The 19808-nt window shown below is 39.5% G+C and overlaps 1 protein-coding gene across 2 annotated transcripts; it reads right to left on the reverse strand.

Moving 5' to 3' along the window:
- Nucleotides 1-2600: 2600 nt before the first annotated feature.
- pax8 (paired box 8) lies at nucleotides 2601-18442 on the reverse strand. Of its 2 annotated transcripts, none has more exons than XM_014986376.2 (12): nucleotides 17940-18442; nucleotides 15396-15554; nucleotides 11931-12072; nucleotides 11588-11785; nucleotides 11409-11485; nucleotides 11154-11279; nucleotides 10245-10420; nucleotides 9928-10048; nucleotides 9472-9732; nucleotides 6403-6504; nucleotides 5201-5290; nucleotides 2601-3540 (listed from the first exon to the last, which is right to left on the reverse strand). In XM_014986376.2, the coding sequence occupies exons 2-12, from the start codon at nucleotides 15415-15417 to the stop codon at nucleotides 3467-3469; spliced, it is 1389 nt and encodes a 462-aa protein (XP_014841862.2). In that variant the 5' UTR covers nucleotides 15418-15554; nucleotides 17940-18442; the 3' UTR covers nucleotides 2601-3466. The 2 variants fall into 2 exon arrangements, with proteins under 2 accessions (XP_014841862.2, XP_014841860.2); XM_014986374.2 differs by having other exon boundaries at nucleotides 11931-12096.
- Between the last annotated feature and the right edge of the window lie 1366 nt (nucleotides 18443-19808).

Here is a 19808-nt window from a genome sequence, read left to right on the forward strand (position 1 = left end):
GGAAGTCCCAGTCGCCCCGTCCTGCCAGTGCTGTCTGCCCTCAGCTGTTCCGGCCCGCTGCCTGTATTGTGCTGGCGGGCTCATTACCAGAAGCACTGTGGCCCGAAACCTCCTCACTAATAGGCCCAGAGAGGGACACAGAGCAGCTATTTCTGCCGTGACTCATGTATGTGAGCAGCAGTGTGATGTTTTCTTTTTTTTAACTCTTTTGGCATGAAGGGCCGTTAATGTTTAATGCTTAATGTTTGCGAACAGGCATTTGACCATCTAAGGAGAATGCGCACACTTGAAAACTGCTTCGGTACCTGAATACTCGGATGTGTACGGATGTGTGTTTTCGTTCAAGCCTGAGAAGCTTCCTGAATGGAATGAGTGTGACTGGACTCATGGGAAACGATGGGCTGAAGAGCAGCTCATGTTTGAAGTGTATGCTGATTGCAGAAGAAGGCATGTGGGAGGCGAGTCAAGAAAATCTGGAAAAGCATAAACAGAAATACTCTGGATCTGATCTCCATCAGCATATTTGACATCATGGAGAAGAAAGAAAAATGAAGAAAGATCCTGTTTCATCAGAAAACAAAACTAAACTCCTGTGCATTTTAAACAATTTAAGGTCAAAATATTTGTTTCCTAAATTCCGATGAATAAATCCCAAGCATAAATCATGATGAGTTTTTTCCTATTTAATGTCCATCTCATTAATTTTCACACTATTATTGACCCTTGAGGAATCTTGTTGCCTTTTTACGACAAATTGACTTGAATTTAAATTTAGTTCAGTTAGAAGATTGTACTTGTTTTTATTAACATGAGGAACATGCTTAAATATATAGTAGTCCTGAAGAAATATTATTAGCTGAGTAGATAGTTTTGACTAGTAATTGCCCTGATTAGAATTTAACTCATAAAATTTGTGTAAGAATTTGCATTAATTTTCTTTGGTGAAGTAGAAAATATGGAAGTTTAACAACTAAGAGGCATCAACTTGCCCACCCATTCATTTCCTGCACTCGCTTATCCTTTCTCCCACCTAACAGCAATTTAATTAACCTAACAATCATACTTTTGGACTGTGGGAGGAAACTGAAGTACCCAGAGAGAACCCAACGTGGAGAATGTGCAGACGGAATGCTGAAAGAGCCCAGGCCAGGATTCAAACCCAAGAAACTTGTTGCTGTACGGCTACAGAGCTGTGCTAATGTGCAGCCAACAACTACAATGTTTTAGGTGGCTGGCAACTATAAACAACAATTTACATAATTAGTTAAACTACTAATATTGATTTTTAGATTTATCTAAACAAATTGAGTCGGCAGCAATAAACATTTTTTAGCTACAGCTAAGATGTACTGCTCTTCATCAATTATTGACTCAGGGTTACCAAGTTTAGCGTGTGTTAGCATATTTAGCTTTAGCATTAGTGTTCTTTCTAAACTAATTACAGCCGTTTCCCTGGAAACCTCACCGTTTATTCACAGTGACTGCCTCGTGGTTACTTAGCTTGCTAGCAGGTTTGACTTAGCTTAATGCTAGGCTAGTAAAAGTGGTATTGAAACCAAAATTCTTGCAGCAAGACAGAAACTTATTAGCGTCGCAAGAATATAAATTAGTCCTTTGGCTTGAGGCGGCGAGACAAAGTCCTTTCAAGTGGGTACATTTCATGCTTCAAGAATTCAAGAAAGTTTGCTTTTCACAAGTCCCTCCCATTGCAGAAAACCCACTTAAAGTTTCTTAGACGTCAAAACAGAAAATGTTCTCCTCAGAATGTGTCCGGAACAAGTTGTGATAACTTCTAAACTACAGGAAGGAGAACAGAATGACGTCAATTTGTTTTTGCAAATTGGGAGAGAGAGCATGTTTGTATTGATCTTTATTAAAGTTATTATCTTTTACGCTGATATATTCTGTCATTAACACAACCAGTAACAAATCAGGCTAATGAGCAAGCACGCTGTGATCAAAATATTTAGGTACAGTTAAGGTAGTTAATGTTTTCCATCAAAATTGTTTATAATTTAACTTGAATGCTGAATATTACATTAATAAATTAATATTTTATTCCTCAAAAATCAGCGAACGTAACTTCACTTGCTTGCCGCCAACGGCATGTGGTCTAACATTTTACACCCAAAGGCTATTTTATGTTAATTTGCTGCCTGAAAGCCTGTATTTTTCATCAGTAACAGACTAGTCAAAAGTTTTAAAATGCACCTTAGTTCCAACTTTAAATTAGTAAACAAACAAAGAAAAAAGAAGCTCTAAGTGTTGAACTCATGCTGTCCGTGGGGGTCGCTGAAGTTGGAGTCCTCCGTGCGCCTCCTGCGTCCTCCCGGTGGCACCAGGTGGGCCGCGCCGCCGCCGAACCGTGGCCTCGTTAACGCGCTGCGATAATGAGGCCGCAAACAGGGACGGAATGATTGCAAATAAAACTACATGATGCAGAAAATAAAAAAAAAGGGAAAGGAAAAATAAATTAGACAGATGCGCGTTTTCAGGATCATTGATCTCGTCCTATTAAAAGAGGAAAAACTGCAAAAAAAGAAAAAAAAAACTGGATTTTTAAAAAAATAATTATAATAATGATGATGGAGACGTGAAGATTGCAGTTTGACATGCTTTTAATTAAAATATTTCTTTAAAAATTCCATATTTACATCTGCAATAATATTAATAACAGTATAAGAAAAAATAGTCACCATTTTTACCAAACATCAGAACATCAGCAGGACAACAAACTCAAAACCAGCTGAAGCAAAAACAAATGTGTTTCAGGCCTCGTTGTTTACATCCCTCCCAGATCATCTCATTTATTCGCAGAGCAAAATCACCTCCCCATAGGTAATTCATCATTTACACTATGTACACATCGCTGGAGAGATCCTTGAATTTTCTATGACGGACATTATGTTTTTAAAGTCGATATTTCTGATTCAGAGTGTTTGTCTATACAGAGAATCCACAAGCAGGTACAGACCAGCAGCAGGACTTCATATTATCACTGGATTTAACATTTCCAGTTAAAAAAAAAAAAAGAAAAAAAAAAAAGAGGGAAAACACATCCACAATGTAAACAAATCAGGCATAGTTTAGTTCGCAGAGGTTGCATATCTCCAAGCAATAAACTTGCGCTGCTGAATCAAGTTGTACATGTGCCAGGAAAGAAAAAAGTCTTTGGCTGAAAAACAGTTTTAAAGAGATTTCAACTGAAACGAAATGCACAGTCGAGCTGAAAGCATGCCCAGAAAAGGGTGTGTAAACATGAATCAGTCACCCTGCGTGGCTGCGTCAGTCACGACGAATAAATAAAACGAGAGGTTGTAGACCGTAAAAAAAGGCTACGAGAAACAATAATTCCTCCAGCAAGAGTTTCCAGCTTTGTCTCTCATGGTCCGGCATCACATCTGTCCACTTTCAGCTATGTTTCTCAGTCTGGTTTCAAAGAGTCCCGGCTTGCAGCCGCGTGGGACTAGAGGTGGTCGTAGGCGGCGGCTGCAGAGGGGGGACCTGTGCGGGAGGCCGAGCTGTAGTAGTAGGGCGAGCCTGTGGAGGGAGACACGGAGAAGTGGGAGCTGTTCTCGGCTGTGGAAACATTTGCCAGCAGAAAGTCAGAGACTGGTTATGGTGTCTGTTTTTTGAATGTGAACTGGGTCTCGTTCGCTGTAAGTATTCAACTTGTGATGCTGAATTTTTCTTCATAACCAGACTCCTGCAGCAGAGGAACAGTTAGTTCACTGTGTTTAATAACAACTCATTTTCCCCGTTTTATTGTTCATTTACTTTAAAATCTCTAAGGTGAGGAAGGCGTGTGTGTGAAAAAAAACGTTCACACCCCTTTAATTTCTTTCAAATTGAATTTCTTTCAGCATGCGTGTGAAGTGGAAAGAAATAACACATGGATATAGAAAACAGAGTTTAACATTTGTGCACATTTTTTTCAGGTTTCGCCACAGTTTCTTAGTTAGAATAAGCTCTACACTTTGACTAGGCCATTCTAAGACTTGCATTTACTTTGATATAAAGCATTTCATTCCTTTTCTGCTTCGTTAGTTAACTTATGTCTGTTGTACTGCTGGAAGGTGAGCTTTTACTTCAGCCTTTAAGTCTTTTGCAGACTCTAATGAGTTGTCTTCCATCCCCACAGCATCACGCTACCACTTTCATGTTTCTTCCTGAGAATCCTGTGTTCAGGGCATCAATTTCTTCCCATAGATGGTGTTTGTCTTGCAGGTCAAAAGCTATGTTTTGATCTCATGTGACAAGAGTAGAGTTTTTCCATATCTGCTGTTCCCACTGGGTAACTTAAGCATGGCTACCTGTTCCACCTGAGCCGAAGTTCTCCACATCTCCTCCAGAGTTATCATGGATCTATTGGGTGCTTCACTGGTAAATGCTTTCCAGAATCTAAGTAAGTGACTTCTGAAGGCACCTGGATTTAGTGGATTTTATTAATTGCAGGAAAAAGTGTGCTGAACACAATGGCAATCAACCACTTGCAGGATTTTTGTAAACAATGTGTAACTTTCCTTCCACTTCACAGATAAACAAAATCAACAACATTCAATCCTAATAAAATATAATGAGTTCGTGTATTCTTTGCTCCATGCCGAAGTTTGGATGTAAGCTTTGAGAGGCACTATCGATAGATTACATATTTGCAATACATTACATTAAACCAATGTGGCATTTTGCAAATTTTGCTTCTTTCTGTGTTTACTTCAGTGTTTTCAGATTTGCTTAATTTATTCATTTTTGGCAAAATCTTAAAACCGTCTGGCAGCTTTGATGTGATATTTTTGGAAAAATAAAGGTTGAAGACAAAAAATAAAAAAAACATCAAGACAAAAAAAATAGTCACTTTGTTAAAACACCTCAAACAATTAACATCCTGATACATTTTTTTTCCACAAGGACCAAAATGGTCCGATGGAACATGTGACCAAAGCATTATGGGCTCACTTTTCTGGAAGTTGCTCATTCAAATTCAAATCATGCTTTAATGTTTTTGCATCACAAGGTCAGCAGAGGTGATTCTCTTTAAATGTAAGGAAAATCAGGGCTTTCTTTGCATGAGCAGGAAAAAAAAAATAATTCAAACACCTGCAAATTTTGTCTTTCATTGTAGAGGTCATTTTCAACTTGCTAACCTATAACCCATAATGAGAAACCTTGCACAACGCTGTCAGAGTCTTCTTCTGCTTACCCAATATGCTGGAGTTGGTGAACCTCCAGGCTTCGCTGTAGGAGGTGTAGGGCGAATGGCCGTAGGACTGACCCGAGTAGTCTGCACCTGCTGGAAAATAATTGAAAAAAAAAAACGATGTCAGGAGACACATCTCGCAGATAAAATTCATGAAGACATTTGTTATTAAAGGGCGAGGAGGGGACATGCTTTGCGGAGTCGGGCTGTTTGTCTGCGTGCCAGCAACTGCTGGAGCTTAGCTCATAATTCACCAGCAGTTAGTGCAGCATGTAAACCATTAATCTGCGGTGCAGGTGGATGGCTGAGGGTGAAATCCCTCAGCCCAGCGGTGCGTGCACACACCCAGCCTCCGCGCCCTTTTTCTTCTGCGGCGCTCAGCCACTCGCATCGTTCAGTCGCTGCCCTCTGAAACGTCCTCCTCTTTTGTTCGTCCTGCACTTCCTGCTTTAGCTTCACTAACACTCATTCTTCCTCTCTCTCTCTCTCTCTCTTTTTTTATAACATTCCAATATCTAATTGGTAATTATGTTGGTTGGAATGAAGCCCTGAGCCCCCCCACCACCCCTCACCTCCTCCTTCTCCTCTTCCTCCTGCCTCACCCCTCCACACACCCCCTCCTCCTTCACTCGGTAATTGTGTATCAACGCTTCCTCACTGTGAGCCCACCAGAAAAATAATAAATCAGACCCTCTCATTTCGCGCTTCGGAGGGCAGACTTCAAATATAAAGGCACATCACACACACACACACACACACACACACACACACACACACACACACACACACACACACACACACACACACACACACACACGTGCGCGCGCACACACACACACACACGCAACAAAGACCTCCTACTCTTCGGTTTGGATCCAGACTTCACATCTCTTCCCGCCCACCCTTGCTTGCATCTCCCTGCTGGGCCCCCTGGTTCCCATGGCGATATGTGGTCAGAAGTGTCTGGATGGGGGGTGTGAGCAGCAGGGCGGAACCCCCCAGCCTGTTCTATGTACCCCCCGGGCCTGTGTGCACCCGCGTGCACATGTACACAGATCACCACCCTGGCAAAGGCTACTGATTAACTCAGCCTCCCTCCCTGTTAATCTACAAACCTCCATCCGACGTTTTCTTCTCTTCCTGCATTTTATTCGTTGTTTGCTTCTTTTTACTTTAAATGCCCCTCCGTGGGTTGTGGAGCTCACCTGCGACCATTCCTGTGATGGCAGAGGAGGAGTATCCTGTCTGGGCCGGGGACGGGATGTGGGGCGGGTAACCTGGCAGGGTGGAGCTCACCATGTCACGCCCTGAAACGACAAAAATAAAACTGGGTTACGTCTTACTGTGGAGAATCGGCCAATCTGGAGAGTAAGCACCCAAAAAACATTAGCGCTGTATTCACTAAATTAATACTTTTATTCAATTTGCTTTCAAAAACAACCTTGAGCAAGTTCAAAACCTCCTGCAGCCCTGTAGCATTTAACACTGGCACCTGTAAACACCTGGACATGTTGGTCATAATAATTGTTAGTATTTTATTCATTTATTTGAGATGTTTTATTCCCTTGGTGAAATGCTTATGCAAGATAAAACCTGAAGATTAAAAAAAAAGTTATTGTGATAAATTAACTTCTTTTTTCTATTTTTTTCAAGACCAAGATCTAATACATTATTTTTGAATGGAAAGTGGAATCTGATTGTTCCTGTGAACAATGAAGTGAGTTTCACGAACACAGAAGATACCAATAAAGACAGAAGATCCAAATCGGCATCTTCAGACTTGACTGAAATTTGCAGCTGCAAACTGTAGACAAAGGTAATGTTCATATAAATGACGACCAGGTTAGACAAACATGACAAGACAGAGCATCACGTTGTTTGGATAATTTGCTGCTTGTGCATTTCACAAAGTGCTGGGATGAAGAATGAAAACTACCACCAAATTCCCAAACTTCTCTTTAAAATAAATTATATAACAGGGCAAAAGATTTGGAAGCAAGATTTAAAAAAAAAAAAAAAGATCATTTCACTGTGGTGCTTTACGATAAAATAAACATGATTGCAAAATCGACGTCTCCAGGTCGACAGCCTAAAGAGACATACAAGACAAAACTTCAATGTATGAACAAATTCACTCTAAAGAGCAGCTTACAGAGAATAATTAACCCAACATGCATGTTTTTGCACAGTAAGAAGACCTTACTGTAGCAAAACTACACATATACAGGGTGAACAAGCAAACTCTTTGCAGAAAGACCCCCAAACCCTTTGGTTTAAAAAAAGACAACATTGATACAAACCAGCAGAAAAATGACCTACACACACACACACACACACACACACACACCCCCACACACACGCACACACACACACACACACACACACACACACACACACACACACACACACACACACACACACACAAATTTTTTAGCATGATTAAATTAAGCTAATATTAGTCTTCCGGAGCTGCCTCCCTAAACTACTGACCTAAGCTCTATTGAACACTTGTGACATGTGCTTTAGCCAAGTCACTTTCAAGAAACTAAGCAGTAAATTAAAATAAACTCATCATTTTCTGGAAATATGCTAGGAGGCATTTAATGGCTATAAGAACTGTGTGTCACTTCGCTAAAGATATTTAATCAGATATTTGTGACATTTTTTGCACATTTGTTCCAGTACTTCCAGTGATTTAAAATGTTTTCCATCCTGTGTATTTCTTCTGTCTTAGCTTTTATGTCACACACACACACACACATATTTCTGATCATCAAACAATCTTAATACAACACATATAATTTGAGTAAATCCAGAATTACAAATGATGAGTTCATTTATTTTAATTGATATCATCCCATTTCATTATTACTGATTAAGATGTGGAATCAAGAAATGACTTGATTTGCAACATGTCTGATGACATGAAGTAGGATAAAATATATTAAAAAGTAAAACAACATGGCCCGGTGCTAAGAAATTCAAAAATTCAATGTTATCAATTCAAAGTCATTTTATGGACTAAACATAGAAAAGTGGTAAATCTTCCTAGGATTAACAACCTACCAAAATTGCGCCAAGAACACACTGATAAGGAGGAGGTTACAAACAAACATCTATCACTGTGTACGCCTTATTGTCGGTATCCAAACTTCAACAGGAAGAAAGATACTGGGTAAAAATGACCTCTATAGGAGAGTTTGAAGGTCAAAACCTCTGCTGACTATGAAACACACAAAGACCTGTTTCAAACAACCATCTTGGTGATCCCTAAAACTATGAGGAAGATGTTCTGTGTACTGATAATACAAAAGCAGAACTTAATGAAATGTTTGCATCCCAATATATTTGGTATAAAACTAACGTCGCATTTTAGAAAAGAACATCGAACCTGCAATCAAATACTGGGGTGGTAGTGTGATGATCACTTGGGTTATGCAACAGTAAAAATGACCCATAGTACACCGACAAATCCAGCTGTGAATAGTTAAAAAAAAAAAGAAAAAAAAATCCAAAAGGAAGATTTTGGTGTTGCAGAATAAAAGTTATAATTAAAGTTGACTTAGATGAAGCGGTATGACTTTAAACAGGTCGTTCATCCAAGAAAACTCAAATGTAACAGCAGTAAAACTGCAAATAAGAACATGCTGTACCTGGCTGTCACCGCATATAAACTTTTACATAGGATCATGTGGGTCTGGATTGATCATTTTCCCTTAATAAATTAAACCATAATTTGAAAACTCCATTGAATTATGTCAAATTATTTGCCTTATGTTACAATTTGTTTTATGATCTGAATCATTTCAGTGAAAATAGAATAAATCTGTGTGGGATCAACTAGTTTTTATTTTTTGGATAGTCTTTCCTACCTGGAAAATAACTGGCACAAATAAACCAACAAAGCTCCAAAAATAATCATGTTCATGCCCTTAATGAATGAGCCAAAAAGCGTGAAAAAGTGATCGTGACAATACTAAACACAATAGTAATTTGTAGAAACTTTCAGCCAGCCCCCGGTTGCTCAGAATGTTAGTTATTGTTATACTGATGTGAGGTTACTGTAACTGGAAAATGTTTTAAGATGTTTCATTTCAGCAAGTGGACTGTGAAGGTTTTCAAAACATCATGTGGTCTCAGCTGCTCATAATGTGGGTGACTCAGCTGCAGCATCCCCCCCCCGCCCAAAAAAAAACTCCCACACTAATGGTCAGAAACACGGATACTTGTTGCATTATGATCGTGAACATACATGAGATGAATGGGTGAATTACCTGACATGATAGACTGACTGCTGAACTGCCCGTACATCGGTGCATGATGGGAAAATGAGTTGAAGGCATTGGGATATGAGTTGGAGCTGCTGCTGCTGCTGGTGGTGCCGTTGCAGCTGCTGCTGACAGAAACGGGTTTCTGCAGCGCCTGCAGCTCCACGTACGCCAGGGTGGATGCCACCATATTTGGTGAGGGGCTCGTACTGGTCACGTCTGGGGACATTTCCTGCTTCAGACAGAGCGGCAGAGTCTGAAGGGGCTCTTTCAGAGCCGGAGCGCAGTGAGCGGGTGAGAGAAATGGAAACAAATGCTTAATGTAAGAAACACAATGCAGGGGGTTAAAATGAAGTAGGCTGAAATGTGGAAAAGGTGAGGATGGAGTGAAACGTCTGAGCCTAAAAGATGCCAGTTTGCATTTCTGATATGTGTCAGGAGACGTTACCTAAAGTATCTTACCGGTTACTACAGTGTAGCTTGGGTGTGCTGACAGATTTCGTCCAATGACAGAGCTGCTTGTTGAGAGGCTGGTCTTGGCATCGTCCAGATTGCCATTGATGAGCGACAGAGGGTACAAAGTCTAAAGATGGAAGACAGGGATTAGATATTGGCCCAAATTTTGCTTCAGCATGAGCACGAGCAAAGTTCAGTGACAGGATTTCCTCACAAATAAACAAGCATAACATTTGAAATAATAAGAAAGGGCGTACAGAAATGTCTCTGCACCGTTTTCAGACTGAAGCAAACATAACTTTAGACTCATCCCTTACTGCTACCTGCTCTGCCTTGCTGCTTGAGGTGGAGCTGAAGGAGTCTGACGGGTAGTGGTGACGATCAAACCCACAGTCCAGATGTTGTGCAGCTGTGGAGAAGTGTTCGACTCTCATCTGTTTCCTCGGGACGCCCGCGCTGCCCTGGGAGTCCACACTGTGCCGACAGCTCTCCTGGTCACCTGGATCAACACAGCGAGGAGGAGGAAGGAGAGGAGGGAGTTCAAAAGTAGCAAATACTCTGTTTTTTTTTGTTTGTTGTCGTTTTGTATGAGAATTCACTACATAAAAAGGTTGAAAAATTATTTGCGGACATAAAAACAGGAATCTATTTTTGCTTGTTTTTGACTTGATCCTGTAATTAATTGACAGAAAAGCTATTATTGAGAAGCACGGGTGAAATGGTCCTAAGAAGAAACTAACTTAACTTATGGTGTCCCTCAGGGCTGTATTATGGAACCACTTCTCTTTAAACTTTATTTTTATATCCAATTGCAGTATTAAAGCATATGATAAATACTTTTAAGTGTCTATGTAGACCTTTCAATGAACTTGACTTAAGATTGTTCAGATGGATTTCCAGGGCATTCTTTCCTTACAAAAATTACAAACTCCTAATTTGTTCAAGACATGGCAGCGTAAATAAATTATTCATTTTAGCAGTATTTTATACTTAACATAACGTTAAAGAGTGTAAACTCTATGATGGTGTGTTGAATGCAGTTTAAGTACAAACAGCGGACATATATGACCATGATTTTGGAGAATCTGGAGATAAATCCCACCTTTTATTTCCCCAGAACCTTAAAAAGAAAACCCATCACAGGCTCATTTCTCATATCCTCTGTGTTTAGGTGTCACAAACACTTCTTTCCAGCAACTCTGGGCATAGTCATAATTAGATTCGGTCCTTACTGTCATCGTGGCTCCTCTTGCCGTCTGTATTTGGCGGGGGGATTCCTAACAAGCCATTGATGGAGTAAGTGGAGCCCAAAGAGTCTGACTGAGGCGACTCTGGAGGAGTGACGGCTGAGCTGGGAACTGGGAAACAGAGAGGAAAACCCTCAGGTTTGAGCCAGAGAAGCACAGCTGTTTTTCCAGTAATCCTAATCCCACAAGGTGATAAACTTAATCCTATGACCCAATGTTTTATACATATTAGAGACTTACTTAAGGTATGTCCTGGACTCAAACCTTTTCCATCCAGTGGGAGATTAAAAGGCTGTTGAACTTTAGTTCGAATTATTCTGCAAACAAACAAACAAATGAAGACCCTCTTTATTATTAAGCCTCTAAAAACGCTTGAAAGACTGCATTAACTCAGTTATGATATGTCACTGAGTTTTCACCTGTTAATGGAGCTCACACTGGGCACCGTGTCGCTGTCACACACCCCTTCCGCCAGTAGTCGATCTCTGATTTCCCAGGCAAACATGGTGGGATTCTGCCTCTTGTACTCTGCGATCTTCTCCACAACCTTCGGCGTGGCCACCTTGGGTTTGGAGCCCCCGATTACCCCCGGTTTGATGCTGCCAGTTTCGTAATACCTGTGAGAGATGGTTACTGTGTTAATAAAAAAAACATTTTGTAAAAAAAAACAAAAACAAAACACCAAATGTGTCTCTGAGAAGCAAACAGCTCAAAGGTCACTGCAAAAGGAAGTGGAGTAACACTGTCCGTCGCTGCGCTCACCGTCCCAGGATCTTGCTGACGCAGCCGTGGCTGACCCGGAGCTGGCGGGATATGTCGCAGGGTCGGACCCCCTGGTGGGCCATGTCTACGATGCGTTGCCGGATAACTTCCGGAAGCGGGCGGCCATTAACAAACATTCCACCTAGTTGGTTAAGACCCCCATGGCCTGGGGGAGGAGGGGGGATGAACACTCATAAACGTCATGGAACTTCAGAGAGCTCAACCCACTTCACAAACACAAACTTCTGTCTGCTGATTTAATCACGAGCAGCCATGACCCCGTCCTATTTAGTGAATAAATAACCTCGGTTTGGCTCCATGAAATATTACAAAAAAAAAAAAAAAAAAGATCTAAAACACACAGTTAGTGTCTTCATAATTTGCTTTTGAGGTTTTCAAATTTGCAAAGAAAAGAAGCTAATTCTTTTACACAAATGAAAACTAAAAGCAGAAGTTGTAATCAATAAATTTTGATTTGATAAACTTGAATTAAAAAGCAGCAGAAACATCAACATTGTGATAAAGTTTTCTGCTCAGGGAAAAGGGCTAATGCAGTTAAATATTTCTGCTTCAATTAATTGTTTTCATGTAAGAAACTGCTTGACCTTAGAAGACGATTAGGGTTAAATTATTAGAAATAACTGTGCCCTACCCTATTGAGACAAAAATGTCTCCTGCTGAAACTGCCCAGTTCTGTTTCAGGGGTAAAGACCTCTGAAAATGGTCAGAAACTCCTCATACCCTCAACATTTATGTTTTGAACTTAACATAACATCTATAACAGAACCATCAGATGGAAACACAACTTTCTGTCCTAAGCAGTGAAATTACTGGAATGACTGCACAAATTTACATTGTTCAACTCATTTTAAGACCCCCATGTTTGAGCTTTTTTGTATACGTTTTGTATATCATCTGGCTTTTTTTTTACTTTTTCTTTTTTTTTTTTTTTTTACAGATGGTATATCTGCCCCCTTTGAAGTTGTTTTCTCTTTCTTTGGGGTTCTCTTGTTTTTTAATGCAGCTGCAAGGTTGTGAGTTTGATTTCAGCTTCCCACATAATGTAGTTTGGACAAAGATACATAGTTATTTAATTGGCTGCTGGGCCTATATATCCTATTCTTATAGAGAGAAAAGAAAACAACTTGCTTAATAACATATTGTTTTCTTTATAATAAAATATCAACAAATTTCAGCTTGAGTTAAACATGAATTTAAAACAGATATAATTCTAGGACAGACCTTTGAAAACAAAGTCTATTCTTTATGAGTAATGATTTTTTAATTGTTCTTTTAGGCTTATCCCCTTATGGATAATCCCTGCTGGTTTAATACCCATTCTTCATTTATGTGCCACTTAACTGTGTGTGAATGTAGCCTCTGTGTCGCAGACATACAGCGGTCTTATATGTCACTCTTCCACATGTTTATTTTAAAACGATGTCAAATTGGTTCAATCAGCTTTTATATTAATAATGTTTTTGTGCAATCAAATATAACATGAATTACTATACAGAAGTTTCAGCATCCAAACAACAATTGCCAAACACACACAAAAAAAATGTAAAACCAAGGAAATAAAATAATTCGGTTTGTTGCGTATCATGTCTCTGGCTGAGAAAGGCTGACATTCCCCCTCCCACCCCCCAAAAGAGGTTCAGATCATAGCTGTCGCCGTGTTTTAAATACATAAATGCATAATAGAGGCTCTCATTCACGGATCTGACAGGAGCTGCTCCTTCAAAACGACAACAAGAAGCAGCAGCAGCAGCAGCAGACACGGTGCGCTTTTCCTGCGCCGCGACAAGAAAGAAAACCTCAGCTCCCAACACTCCCTGCTCAGCGTCCAGAACAACAGCAGCGCTTTTAATTTAACCCACTGAGTCCCCCAGCTTTCATTTCCACATCAAACGGCGGCCGGACGAAGGAGGGCAGCCTCTATTAACGCTGCCAGCCGAGTGTGGCAGAGAGAGAAAAAAAAAAAACCTGCCCGCCAAGCTTCATCAACCTGCAGGATATTAAAGAGGAGCACAGCCGGGGGGTTCCTGCACGCGCACAAGCAACGCGCGCGCACCGACAAACACAGCAAGAATTTATTAAACAGATAGATAGATAGATAGATAGATAGATAGATAGATAGATAGATAGATAGATAGATAGATAGATAGATAGATAGATAGATAGATAGATAGATAGATAGATAGATAGATAGATAGATAGATAGATAGATAGATAGATCCTTTGCCCTCGTCCATCTTCGTTTGTCACAAAACCAGCTTATTCTAAACATTTGCATTGTTACTGTTTGAGTTAGCTTAGGTTAAGGGTTGTTTTCCTAGCCATAACTTGAATAGCATGTTCTCTTGTTTTTACTATTTTGAAGAATGGCTATAGCAGATATTGGCCTTCATGTCACGTCAGAAAAAAACACGAAGTTATGGACACTGATCAAGTAATACAATTAAAGTAAAATAAATAAATAAAAATAAAAAAAACATTACAAAGAGATTTATTTGACACAAATTGTTGGGGAGAATTTTTTTATTTGTTTGTCTGAAAGTAATTTTTAACATGGATTTATTATTTGTTTTTCCTCCTTAATAAATGTGCTCACATTTAAATATTGAATTCTTCTTCATTTTGGTGTAAGTGAATTTTGGCTGCTGTACTATAAAAAACAAACATGTTAATTTTTAGCATGAGTGACAATAAACTCTGATGTTATCTTTTCCTGACTTTCACATTTCGAAGAGAGAAATTGGATCAGGAGAAGAAGCAGTCATAAATGAATAAGTAAAAGTTAATCTGATCAGTGATTAATTTACAAAAAATCCTAAATACTTAATTTCTCAAAATAGCAATTAATAAATAAAACACAATAGTTTTGATTAGCTTATTTTTTCATTGCATTTTTGTAATTTCTCAACACATGATTTTTGGTTCTACACCCACTGAATAAATATATTCTAATTAAAGGATTTCTTCTTTTTTTCTGTGTGAAATTATGCTAATAGAAAAAACAAGATATTTATTTTAAAGCTTTACACACATCTTTACCAAGGCTGTCAAAAAGTCTGAAGGGTGTAGAGTGTTTTTATGCAACCAGTCTAAAGGTTTTCATAGTCCCACATTATTAACTTTAAATCCACCGAGAATGTAAAAATCACATAAAAACTTATTTTTTATTTAAAATATAATAAGTATTTTTTGTGCACCTGTGTAATGTACTACAAGATATTGCTTAAATGTTTTCTATTCTGCCAGCCTAACATGGCAGAAATAAAATTACAGGTTCTCTGTTTCCATGTTGTTTCAATTCTTTCAGAATACCAAAACAAACAAACAAACAAACAGATTATTAAAAAGTTGACAGATCCAAGCTTTCGAAGGCACAGAAATGTAAGGTCTTCTTTCTTCATTTATTCGTGTTTCAATCAGAGAGCTTAGCAGAGGCAGCTTGCTTACCTCTCCCAGTGCCTCCGGACATAACCCTGAGTTTTAACTCCCTACTCCACCAGCTGAACGTGATGCCCTGCTCCACCGCTGTCCCGGTTAAAGCGCCTTCAGTGAGCCTCCCGCCTCGTCTGACATGGGTGTGTTCTGGAGTCCAGCGCCGATGTCAGACTGCGGGACGACAGCAGAGCATGAAACTGACAGCTTGTGTCACGAGCTTCCCTAAACGCGGCTCGCCTTTTCACACGTTATCACATCCAACTTGAATTGTTCCTGGATGGAGAAGCGCACATGTCTGGTTTTCTTCTCCATGTGTGTTAATGAGACAATCAGGGAAGTCTCAGAGGCCTCTGGACAAATGTGAAAAACTATTTTTATTGGCATGTGTGAAATGCAAACGATAAATCCACTCTAATTCAGTTGTTTTTTTTCTTGAGAACAGATTGGTCTAATAATGCCTACAGCTAATAAATCTGTTTGCTTTTGGATTTTGAACTCAATAAATGGTGTTTGTGTGACTACAAAAAAGTAGAGTGGTTGGTTTTGGTGAATGACATTTAGGGATCAACGTGCACAAATCTGAGACACTACCTCAGGCACATAGAAGTAGAAATAAACTGCTTTTTGGTCTGTTGGTTTGCATTGAGCATTACAAGCCAAGATCAAATGCTTTTAGTTTGAGCGAACATAATTCTTCTGTGCCAGTCTGCTTGTTTCCAAATGTGACAAAACAAGTTGCATTACATTTACATTTTGTCATTTAGCAAATGCCTTCATCCTAAGTGACTCATACAAGTGAGGAACATCATTCAAAGCTCTAGAGCTTTAAAGTGCCAAATAAATTACTGCATGCCTGGAAGAAGCGGAAAAGATAAAAAAAAACAACAACAAAAAAACAACAATAAAAAAAACAAAAACGACAGGTTTGTGCGTGTAATGATATCCATGGAAAAACTGAAGGAGCTTCATATCCTAAAAGTTAAAAGTGGCCAACATCAAAAAGGAAGAGGAGAGTTAAGAGCCGAGACAATTTCTGAGCACCTGTTAAATCAATTGTCAGACACTATGAGTCAAAGCCTTGTTTGAAGGCTCCATCTGCTCGGCGCCCCGCTCTCTGCTTTAAAAAGTTCAGAATTTATGAGCAATGACAGAAAATTCGACTTTTTCAGAGAATACGAGTCTGGCTTGACTTCCCTGCATTGAAAGGCATCTGTATTCCTAAGGAAAAGCTGCATAATTAGACTCAAGATTACAGTGAAACACTGACTTTCAGAGAAGCACCTCCTGCTTTGTCCTGTTGAATGTGACCTGAAATAATTATCCCAAAGCAATGATGTGACAAAATACACTCATACGGCCTGATTTTAGCTTCATATCTCTCACTTTGTCATCAGCAGATTACCTAGGTTTAACCCCATCAATGAAAACACCTTTAAAGTTCAGCCTGTACTCAACAGAGGCTGAACTTTGTCATTTTATTTATATTGAAATATTTTACTCCAGCTATTCTTCTTGCTACACGTAACAACGTTTAGATCTAAACCCAATAAGCTTTACAGTAAAATGAATGACTCTGACCTATTTGTTCATATACTAATACAGAATATATTAATTGAGCCTGCTTTGTTGTAAACTTCCTTTGTTGAAAATCGCCACTCTGAGAATAAACTATTACATTTAACACAATGCTTGTCATTAATTCTGTTATTTTATATTGCACTTTTTTTAGTATTTCATATGAAACTTAAAAACTGTGTTACACTTCATGTAACACAAAAAATTTAACAAAAAATTCTGAAGCTGTGTGGAAATTGCTGTAGTTTTTCAAAGTAATAAATTATTTAATTTCAAGAAAATGTCACTTTGTTGCATTAGCATCTGCTCTAGCTACTACATATCCAACATATCGGGAAGTAAGTTTGAGTTACTTAAGTCGTGTTCTTGGGATTCATTTCAAGTTTTAATATTTAGGATTTTTTTTTTAATTTAATAATAAAAAAGGAGACAACAGAAACGGTTCCACCCCCCCACCCCCCACCCCCCCACACACACACAGATATCACCTAATGCATGAGGATCGTGGTTTATGATTTTCAGGAGAACTGCTTACATTATTGTCTCATCAACAAACGCTACAGGCTAAACATTATTTCTTGCTCACCAAAACTATAAAGGCAGAAAACAAACAGAGAAAACCACCTGAAAAACAACAACAACAACAACAACAACAACAACAAACAAACAAACAAATAGAGCAAGTAAGGTGTAACAGACTAGTTCAAGTAAAATTAATCTCTGTTTTAATATATTCAATTTGAGCCACAACTTCTGGGTCATATCAGCTGCTCACTTCATACTCATTATTTTTTCCTCGTCTATCTAGTTTTCTGGTGACCACTGAGACCCCCGCAGTTCGCTCTCTCCGTCTCCCGGCAGTTCGCCGCATTCCAAGAACAAATTAAAGCTCCGCTTTTGCTGCTCAACAAATTTCCATCATACTGAGAAAGGAAACAGGCAACAAAATCCCGCGAGAGGCGTGGAAAAACCCGAGCTTACCTTTTCCCACGATGGAGCTCCAGGTAAAATTCTGGCTCAATAACAATAATAATAATAATAATAAACAGAAGATCCACAGCAGATATAGTTTTATTATCCCACTGATGAGTCTGTTGCGGTGAAACGCGGTGTGTGTCCTGACTCTGACTACACTGTGTGCTGTTAGATTGTGTGTGTGCAGCCAACACTGACCCAGGTTTTATCCAACCGGGCTGCGCGCAGCTCTGCGCGCTGATGCCATTGGACGGGGAGGATGAGGGAGGTGTGGCTTTGTGCAAAAGAAAAAAAAAGGAGAAGAAAAAACGAGAGGAGGGGGAAAAAAAGAGGATGACTGATCTGGTATTTTGGTGGCATAACACCCACTGAGTGAGCGTACGGAAACACTTGAGGTTTCCATTTAGATCCAGTGTCAGGCGCGCTTTGATTAGACTGTTTAAGGACGTTTAGTTTCTTCCTGTCTTGATCAAGTGAGGCACCTGAGAACTGGCTGAAAACTTCTTCTAAATGCTTTTAGATGAAGCAATAGCCCCAGTCTGCTTTTACGCATTGATTTAAGCTTAAAATAATCACATGGGGAAAGGAAGGAAGACACATTGTTCCGTTTAATAATGTTTATTTTGTGTCTGAATTGAGTTAAGGCTCTTTCTAAATTTGGTAACTTCAATTCTGAATCAAAGAGGCGTTTTCTTCCTCCACTTGCGCATCTGACTCAGATGAATGAAATGCCTTTCAGTCACAAATATTAGACAAATTAAGATGTGCCGATTAATTCAAATAAATTATTGTCAAGGTAATACGCGCTTCACAAACCACTTTCGGTTCTGAATTCGCGCTTTTAGGAAACAAAGATAGATTCGACGGCTCGGCATGCTGCTTTTTGATACCTTGCTATAAACAGAGCTATAGTTAAACAGCTCGCCTCCTCTGACTGCAAGGAAAGCAATAAAACATGTGAAAAGCAGACGCACAAACTGAATAAATCGACTCAATTTGCTCTTTTCCGACTTCTTTATTCTGCAAAATTATTTAACTTCAAGTTGAAAAAAAAAAAATTTTCTAACTAAACTGCACAGGCAGACGTGCTGATTCTCCATGCTTTCCCTGTTTGATACAGGCCTCAAACGTGCGCCACGTCACAGCGGGGTGTCGGGACCCCGGCGCGTTTAAAACACTGTCGAAGTTGTTCTCGCCAGTCTGTAAAACAAACACAACACCTTTAATGGCAGCCATCCCATGGCACCGTGTCGTCTGTCTCCTAAAAAAAAAAACCTTCCATCTACTCCCTTGGTTTTTATCAGGGGAAGAAATCTCGGGAAAAGTTAAAGCCACATAACTGCAGATTTCTGATGACTGGAGAAGAAGGAATGAAAACACAAAGCTCCTGCAGCTGGAACTCTTATCTCATCCGTTTGCCACTGAAGTTCGTCATCTGTCGTCTTTGAACCGCTCTGCCTCGATACATCGGGACAAAAGCGAGCACTGTTTTAAAAATAAACACAACAATCGAGAGAGACTGGAGGGATTCCCCACATCAGGTGGAGGCAGAAGTTGCTTGGAGGAGAGAAAAGGACAAGTGCCTGCAGGGAGAGGTGGCTCAGGAGAGGTTACCGAGAGTTGAACGACGGATTAAAACTCACCGATCGCTATCTGTCACACTGGAAACGGAAGACAGTTAAATTAGAGCTTAATTATATGTCCTAACTTGCCAAAGGGAGAGGAGATTCATACAACACACCCCAGTCAAGACTGCAAAAGATGAAGAGTGTTTATTTTCTTTAAAAAAAATAAAAATAAAAAAAAGCTTCCAGGTTGAGATTTAAAGGCACGTTTTTACTAGTTTATTTTATTCAGCTAAATGTAAATAATTGG

Source organism: Poecilia mexicana, unplaced genomic scaffold (assembly GCF_051168715.1).
Source record: "Poecilia mexicana isolate PSO_F unplaced genomic scaffold, ASM5116871v1 scaffold_12, whole genome shotgun sequence".
NCBI lineage: Eukaryota > Metazoa > Chordata > Actinopteri > Cyprinodontiformes > Poeciliidae > Poecilia > Poecilia mexicana.